A 9,180-nucleotide genomic window follows, 5' to 3' on the forward strand; every position below is an offset into this window, starting at 1 on the left:
GGTTCACCAAGAGAAAAGACGCATTTGTTTGTTTTTTTTTGGCTCAGCAGAGAGCACATTCCTCTTGGTAGAAAAGAAGAAGAAAACTGTCTCGTCCGTCACACTGTTTGTCTCTGTTGGTGCGCACGTCTCAGCTGAGAAGTTCACCACAGTCGAAACGCAGTCACACGACAGAGCCATGCCATATCCAAATAAGAGAATATTAGTGATGAGGATCATAGGAATAATAAGAAGACCAGTAATGATAATAAGAATAATTAATAGTAATAACAACATATCATTCTAGGTTTTTTAAATTTCGTATATAAAAACAGTGGTGAGAAAACACAGTAGGCCTCTACTATCCCCTTGGATGATTTGGCACATTATACTCACTCTCTGGTGAGAGCTACCTACTCGTTCTCGGGCACAGTTGAATAGCTCTGTTGCCTGGCTACCCATCCGGTATTTCTCGTTTTCAGGTTTTAATAACCTGAACAACAGCAAACCTTTCAAAATGTCTGTTCTGGAGGCGACATCGCCGGACGCGATGCAAAAATGAGCCTCCCCAGCAATGCAAAACCTTAAGCAACACATATGCTGTGATCAGGGCTGATAAATGTTGGTTTCAAGGCAGATCAAGAGCCGTGTTGTTCTGAACGGGTTACCTGGCAACATCTAAGGTTTCTGTTGTTAGTGTTGATCTTTTCTTTTCTTTTTTTGTCAGTCAAAACTTGGTAGAAATAGCTACATCAGTCAGAGCTCATTACATTACAAAAAGTAACTTAGATTCATAAGTTATGATTTTTCTTCAATATTAGTTTGGTCCTTAATGTTCTCAAAAGAAAAGGCTTAAATTGTGTTAAGTGTGAGCTATTGTTGTGTGTCTGATTCTGTAGCTCCCTCAAGTTGTGTGTGTGTGTGTGTTTGTGTGTATTTACAGGTCCAGCTTGTATCAGTCTGTGTATCTGCATTAGTGTGTAATGGGTGCAGTGATATTTCTCCTTCTTCAAAGTGTTTGGGGTCTTCACGGGTGAGATCAGGCTTTCTGCTGGGCCGACACCCCTTTCCAGTAGTCCAGTATGTCATGAAGATCCTCATCCTTGGCAAACTGGACCTTTCGCCTCAGTGCATGTCCCGCTGCCACGTATCCTTCATCCTCCATGGACGCCTGCCGGTGCCTTTTGCGGTGCAACTTGAATCTCTCCCACAAGCCCAGGGTCGGGGTGCACAGTAGCCCCTCCTCCTCCTCATCTTCCTCGGGGCTTGAGCAGTAGCTGAGGTTGTGGTACTGGGGTGAGAGTGGGTAGTGAGGGGAGAGCTGGGAGTAAGCCAGCTCCCTCTGCTTGGCTTGCCTGCTAAGGGTGAGTGGGTCTAACACAGAGCGACCTCCTGGGTGGTGGTGGAGCTCCTGCAAAATCTGAGGGTGGTGCTGCAGCTCTTGAAGGTGCTGCTGAGAGCCTGGGTAGGAGTGGCGGTGTTCATTATACTGGCGGATTCTCTGCGCTTCTGCTCGTAAGATAGCTGCTGCAGGGTTAACTGTGCGGATGGCTTCGCCTCCCCTTTCTCCTCTCTCTCCGGGGGAGGTCCTCTCAATATAACGGGTCTCTGATGAGTGGTAACCTCCCTCTGAGCGGAAGGAGCGAGGGCTGCGGGCAGAGCCAGGGGAAGAGGAGGTGCTGGGCCTTTTGGAAGTTGGTGGCGCCTCCATGCTGTGGTGCCTCTGTAAAGAATGATGAGAGCTTCTCCCCCTCTCTTCTCTCCCTCCTCTCCCCCCTTTATACACCGGGGAGAGGAACTCACCTCCTCTTTCTCCCCGCTCTCCTTGCTCAGAGAGAAGCACCAGCTGCGGCTCAGCAGTTGAAACAGCTCCTCCACCTGCAGAAGAGGGGGATTTCATCCCCTGTTGAAAGGAGGTTGACTCAGATTTGAGAGCATCTATGCAGTTGTTGATGATCTGGTTTACTTTATCAACTTCTTTAGCTATGGTTGAAATCTCTGCTACAGAGCCCTGGGGATTTGCCTGTGGTGACATCTCCCTTTCTCTCTCGCGCTCTCTCTCCCTTTCTATGCCAGAGCCTCTGACCTCCATGTAGTTAAGTTTAGCAGGCTTGTGGGCCGGTGTTTCTTTCACCTCCTGCAGCTTGTATGGATCAATCTCGCCACCCTGAGGCAGGTAGGGCATTCTGGGCAGGCTGTCCCCAGCAGCAATCTTCTGAGAAACGGATCCTCCACTACCTCCCTCTATATCCCCTTCTCCACCATACTTGAGCTCTATCAAAGTCCTCTGGATCCTGCTCATCTTTCGCTCCTTCTCCTGCATGATCCTTTTCTTCCTCAGGCAGTGAACAAGGAGGCCAAGAAAAAGCAGCATTCCAAACAAGCAACCCAAAATAGTCATGATATAGTGGGTGGCTGATGACTGATTGGCTATTCTCTCCCCCAACCTGCGGCCAGTAGAGATGGTGAGACAGGTGTGGTTGAAGCGCAGGGAGTTTCGTATAGAAGCCACACAATATATATAGTCTGTGTTAGGTTTTAACTGTTTGAGCTCAATATCTTCTCTGTAACTTTTTAAAATCCGGATGTCGGTGAAGAAGCTGTTATTGTAAAGCACCAGGATGTACATTTTCTTGTATGGATTGGGTATCTGGACTGTTATCACAGCACTTGAATGTAGCACCTGCTTCAGCGTCATGAGTGGAACGGTGTCTAAAAAAATGGGGTAGCTAATACTGATGACCTCGTCGGGCGGTGTGCCGGAGGAGCAATCGTCCAATCCACAGGGAGAAGCAGAATCTGGGGACAGTGTGGTGGAATCAATGGCGTTGATTGAAAAAAAAGGGGTCACGCTACTTCCCATATCTGTGCATACAATGCTGAGCACGTGTAGAGCAGTGCGCTGGGTCGACATGCGGGGGCTTTGGCTCAGGAGGTTGAAGCCGGAGAATCCAACAGGGGAGTCGCACACCATCCTCTCACTGGTCCTGTTGGGGAATGCAGCGAGCCAGTGCAAGAACCCCAGGAGCTCACAGGAACAGTTGAAGGGGTTGGTGTAAAGTTCACAGGTCGTGAGTTTGGAGAGTCCAGAGAACAAACTGCCGTCCAGCACCTGAATCCTGAGGAAGATGCAAAAGAAAAATCATAGATTTTAAGAGATCGCGCAATGAGTCAAAAATGATTTTGTGCTCCACCAAATTAGCCTTGCACATCTTACATGAATATGTTTAACAGATTTAGCTTAACAGGGGAAAGGACACACAGTAAATGACCACAGGTGGAATCAAACCCAGGTCTCTGCATCTGAGCTCTCCGGTACCCCTGCATGATTGCTATTATTACATTTTCACAAAACCAACAGTTTCATTGCAAGTGTATTAACAGCGGCCAGTGTTGTGATGTACAAATACTCTGATACCTTCACAAATACTTTACTTTGTTATTTATACTTATAGAAACTTCAACTCCATTACATTTCCTCTAACTCTCTTTGTTACTCGTTACTACCAAATACAACCAGAAGAAGAAGAGTTTGTAGCGTTCTGTATATATAAAGTGCTTTTTTAGTCTTGATGAACTGCTTTACAAAATAGTTTTGCCATTCACACCTTTCATACCTTTCATTTTTACACGCTGCAACATTGTGTTAAGTGTCTCTTAGTCCCATGAGCTATTTGTCCTTGTGGGCTTATTTGCAAAATTTGGAAGCCTTTCAATAATCGAACCTATGACTTCAACGTATTGAACTACTTGATAACGTCTGTTCAGCACACGTGCCCAGCCAAACAGTTAGTGTAATGGTTTACACACTTGTCTTTGGAACAGGAGACCCTGGTTTGATTCCCACTTGGAACAAGTACCTTTAGGGTGTGGAATTAGCTCAACAGGTTAAGGATCAGGATTCTGAGATTATGGGTCCAACCCTTGGTTCCTGTGAGTATAGGTTTGGGTCTTGCAGAAACTTCTTTCCGACTCCACACCCACAGATACTACTACTAATATTAATACTAAAATGTTAAAGATGCACCAGAGTACACTCATATTGCATCAATTGAGGCCCACTTCCCACTCATGTGCATTTGTTTCTCTGTCTTGGGTTTGAGATCTCAAACATCTATAATACTTCTCAACAAGGCCCAAAGAACAGTTAAACCTCCTCCATTCAGCTGCTCTTTTTACATTTAGCTGAAGCGATCGATACCAATTACACCAGCACAAGCAAGAACAAGACTGTAATTCTCACCCGAAAGAGTGTGGATGTCAACTATAATTGAAACAGTGCCTTGTTGCAGCATTCCGTCATGATCTGCCGTCAGTGGTAGAATCACTTTTTTTTTTTTTTTTTTTTTTTTTCCCTGTACATTTGATTGATTGATTGATAGATAAAGAGAGGTGGTTTGAGAGGAGACTGATCAATCGATCATGAATTGTCCTCCACAGAGAAAATTACATTTGATGATTTATGGTGATTTTTGAAAAGGAGTCCTCGATCTTCACTTCTGGCTCGATGACATCACGCCTGACATTTAAAATGGATGGTATGAATGACTTAAAGAATTGTGTTTACATTTTTAATAACTAATGCAGCTGACAGGAAACAAAGAAATCCTTCGTGAAATCCTCCTCAGTTTAGATATGAAACAAATTCTATGACAATCATCAATTATTATAGTAATTATCAAAAAATGTCAATAGGAAAGATACAATGTGTCCCTCTCAGATGCACACACTCAATACCTGTTCATGGAGAGATCTATATTCTCTATGTTGGGACATTCCCAAAAGGTGTTGGGTGTAACAGCCTCGATGAAGTTGGCTTGCAGGTAGAGATACTGCAGCTTGCCCAGGCCTCGCAGCATTCCCTCTGTCAAGTTCCTCAGCTTGTTATAGCCCATCTGGAGAACCTGGGGAGAGCAAGACAAGTGAGATTATTCCTAATCTCTGAGGATCCAGTCAGTGCCAGGCATTACTCACTACAAGCTGGAAAGTTGCAGAACAAACAGACAACGGTTCAGTACAATTCATGTTTCACATGGTGATCTAAGCCTCTCTGCTGTTGTGAATTTACTCAGATCATTCTTGTTTCCCATTTTACCTTCTGGCTCATCTCCAGCAACGGAGGAAATTGTGTTAGCAAGTCAGCTCATTACGGCTGTGTTCAGCTAAGTTTGATAAAGCAGACCTGTCTGAATATTTCTGGAATCCATAATGAGCAGATGTTGTGTTCCTTGTGTGTATCTGTGTGTGCAGGGGTAAATTAATTTAGATAGAGATAATAGAAGCAATATTAGCAGTGCAGCAGCAGTGTAAAGAAATACTCCCTCAGTTAAATACTCCTTGATATAAATAGCACCAGATTTAAACATTCTTCATCTCAAGACTTCTTTGTAGCAATGCCAGGTAAAGAAATTACAACATAAAGTAATAGAGAAACCCAATATTTTAGATGAGTAAGTACTGAATGATATTGAAGAAGAGTGGTCGGCCAGCTGTCTTGACCGGTTGTAGATTTTCTAAAAGCCTATATAACCATTGCTAGAATAAAAATGATAAAACATCACTTGCTTAACACTTGATACTGAACGATTTGACAGATTTGATTTGACACATTTTTCCCACAAAGGTACTGCGGCGCCCATTATACAGTATATCATTATTTGTCTACTAATGCAGCAAGGCTTGCAGCATTTGAATGTTGCAACAGGTTAAAAATGAACAAACTTTTGTTTCACTCATTTATTCTGACATATTTGTAGTTGCCCTCCTGAAGAATTATTGTCTACATGACGTCTGGCTAGCTTTACACGACAACGATCTGAACACAAACCGCAAAAGTGGCGTTGCCACTTTTTATTTCTCGTTTAGACGAGCGTCTTTGGGTGGAAATCTGCATGCACACGGTGACACTAAAGTGTGTGGAATTTGATGTAGCATGCATGCCAGGTGGCTAGGTGGCACTGTGAAGCACTGCCATACAACAACTCCAGGAGCACGTGCATGCATTGAAACTTTCTTCTACTTATCGCTATTAGCGCTGAGTAGCCCACAGTCGAAAACTCGGCTTAATTGCTGAAATGACTCCTGGATAGGTATCAGAGCAGCTAAGGCAACTTGAATGTCCGACTGATGGATAATAATCCGACATGTTTGTTGTTGTTTGGCTGTACTAGATAGGTCATCTCCACAAGTATTAAGAAGACGTCTCTGCCAAGTGGGAAACTGACGACAGCAGAGGAGACTGTGCAGTTTTGTCACCGTTAGCTGTGTCCGGAGCCACCAAGTACCTCCACTCCGCTCAGTTTTTGTAGCGTAGAGCGGAAACACATTTACGCTTCTATTCAATCTGGTCACAATGCGTCTCCGATCGCCTCCCGAAGTGGTTTGGCAGATCGGATAAAAATCTGTTATCGGTTGTATTTACACCTGTACTTACAAGTGGTTAGGAACTATCCGATTGCAATCACAGAAAACACATTTTATTGCCAGATGTAAAGGGGCCAAAGAGTCACACAGGCTCAATCAGAATTATGTGAAGGTGTTTGGAAATGGCTTGAATATTATTCACATGAAAAAGTTTATGCTATTATGCCCAAATTAAAAACTTATCGTGTCAGTGCAAATGTGTTTGTAAAACTGTGCATGTGATCACTCACCTGCAGGTTGAACTGTGCTGAGAAAGCTCCATCTTCCACGTAGTTAATATCGTTCTTGGTGAGGTTCAGATAGGTGAGGTTGCCAAAGCGACTGAGCGAAGAGTAATGGACCGACCGTATCTTGTTCTCATTCAGCCTCAGATCCACAATGGTGCTGTTGGGGAGAAGTGTGAAGGCTGTAGATGTTTGACAGAGAGGCAAAAAAAACAAACAAGTGCTTTGAAAAAGGTCTTACCTGTTAATGTGGGCAGGGATGGATTCATAAGGTGGCTGGTTCATACTGCAGATAGCCAGCCACACAAAGCCCTTCTCCCCTTCAATAAGCCAACAATCAGCTGTAACCATTGGCAACCGCATTAGTGACAGCAGTGTGAGCCAACAGAGGAAGGAGCTGGCTCTAGACAGGACCACTGAAGAACAACCTCCAGTCACGTTACATCTCTGCCGCCCTGTCCTCTGAGCCATTTGGGATTTTGTTGCAAGATTCATTGCAGAAAGCCGTCCAGAGACTTTTGTCATCTAACATGCATTCATTGAGGCAGGAGCCATTTGAAAGCAAATGGGGGTTTTGTTAAATAGAATTTGCTCAGTGAATGATGGCTTCACGTTCATGTCAGGTCTGGTCACAGTATGGTAAACTTGCACTGCAAGTCGAAATGGCTGGAGAACTTTTGTTAAAGTAGAAATGAATAGAGTAATGGGATGTTTCACTTCATTGGCAGTACGTGTGCCTTGGTAAACTCGATAAATTGCTTAATCAGGGGGTCACATCTGATTTGTTATGTATAAACTGGCAAGTGGAAGTCAGCCCGGTGCCAGATTGGCTGGTGCTCATGTCTTCTGTGGCCATCTGCAACTCTGATTGGACAGGCACCTCTTCTGTTTCTTCCTCATTGCTCACTGCTCGGTACTTGGGTGTGAGAACCTGTCCCTGGAGGCAGAAAGACAAGAGAGACACAGGAAGAGGGTTTAAGGAAACAGTCTAATGAAACAGTGGCTTCTTTGAGATCCCAACAAACACAACCCAGTTACCAAGCATGAGACGGAGGACGTTATTGTTACATAACAGTCTGGCATGCACACACCCTCACCCACACACACTCCCACACGATCACATACACATTTTCTTCTTGACAAGTCCAATTACTGCACACGTTGGTTCAGATACACAAGAAGCACCTGCAAACACACACACACACACACACACACACACACACACCCTCTGCCACATCATCAGCCTTGGGGGCCTCGATAGGCCTGAGCCTAGAATGGCCATGGATCTGATATCGTATCTAATTAATTAATCTCCTCCAAATAAAACACTGTGGTAAAAACAGCTGATGCGTGATAGAACAGGACATACACTGAGATGTGGGGTGGTGGAGAGGATGATGTGGGTGCAAAAGAGTGACAAGGAAAGAGGATTTGGAAAGGGAGAGAGAGAGAGAGAAAGAGACATGGTGAGTTGAAGCAAATGATGAGGCAGAGGGCGGGATGAGGTGGCAACTGGAGAAAGAGGCAGTGATTCCATGAGAAAAAAAGGAGGCTGGGAAAAAAAGAGAGACATTTAAAGTGGTCGTTTGTCCAGGAGATGTGCGAGGATAGTGGCTCTCTCTTCTCTTTGAGAGGCTCTCGCTCTCTCAGCTGTAAAAGCAACACACAGGATGTGACATGTGACATCGTGAAGGTGAAGGAGGAGAAGGGAGTGGGCAGGAGTTCAAGGTCCTGTCTGTCCTTCTTCACAAGCATCACTTGGCTGCTGTTCCCACCGTATTGATTAAAGATGAATAGCTGAGCAAAGAGTCACTGATGCCTTCACCTCTGTTTGAGAACAAGACAAAGCTCCTCCTGAACTGCCTTGTGTCCCTGTCGAGGACGAGTCCTGACGCCACTTCCTGGCTTGCTGCTTTTTTTAGAATTCCCTGAGGTCCCTTCATAGAGGTCTGTTTAATTTTTGTGTTTTGAAATAATGTGCATCTAGGTTTGTTCTTGCCACTTCACACTTGAACACACAAGTCAGATCCTTCCAGGAGGAAAAAAAAGGTATGCGGTCAGCTTTAGGCTTGACTCAGGGGAGAGGACGCCCCTGCCTTGCATAGTCCATTGGGCTGTGCCATTTAAATAACCAGGCAATACTCATGATTGGGCATGGGACACAAGCTCAGGCTTGATTACCCTGTAGCTGGCCACTTTTAATGAGTGTGTCTTATGTTGAAAGGCCGAACACCCACTGATTCAAAGGTACACTACTGATGATGTGTCCCAAATTTTGAGATACAGCTGCCACACATCTCTCTAAATCAAGGCAGACCTCATGTTACTACCATCTATTGGCACAGTGGACAGTTTACCATCATGTCCCGTGTTTCATGAATCTAAACGGGGCCAGAAAATGTCCTGTGAGTGAAGTTCTTTTGCCCATTTTTCCACAATAACTTTCAGTATCTGGCAGTTATTTACTATTTACTGCACGCAAAACAAGAAGTTTTGTTTAAAAAAAAACACTGTAGTTGACACCAGATTTTGCATGTTAAATTTGAAATGTGAA

The 9,180-nt window shown here is 44.4% G+C and overlaps 1 protein-coding gene across 1 annotated transcript; it reads right to left on the reverse strand.

The window, feature by feature from the left end:
• Positions 1 to 1,018: 1,018 nt before the first annotated feature.
• Positions 1,019 to 7,151, reverse strand: LOC310943757 (protein ELFN1-like; the record flags this gene model as incomplete). The annotated part of the gene is made up of 4 exons (XM_083909397.1): positions 1,019 to 3,098; positions 4,717 to 4,883; positions 6,633 to 6,786; positions 6,868 to 7,151. 4 exons carry the CDS (start codon positions 7,149 to 7,151, stop codon positions 1,019 to 1,021), a joined length of 2,685 nt encoding a protein of 894 aa, XP_083765523.1.
• Positions 7,152 to 9,180: the final 2,029 nt, after the last annotated feature.

Source organism: Microchirus variegatus, assembly GCF_963457635.1.
Source record: "Microchirus variegatus genome assembly, chromosome: 23".
NCBI classification, from domain to species: Eukaryota; Metazoa; Chordata; class Actinopteri; order Pleuronectiformes; family Soleidae; genus Microchirus; species Microchirus variegatus.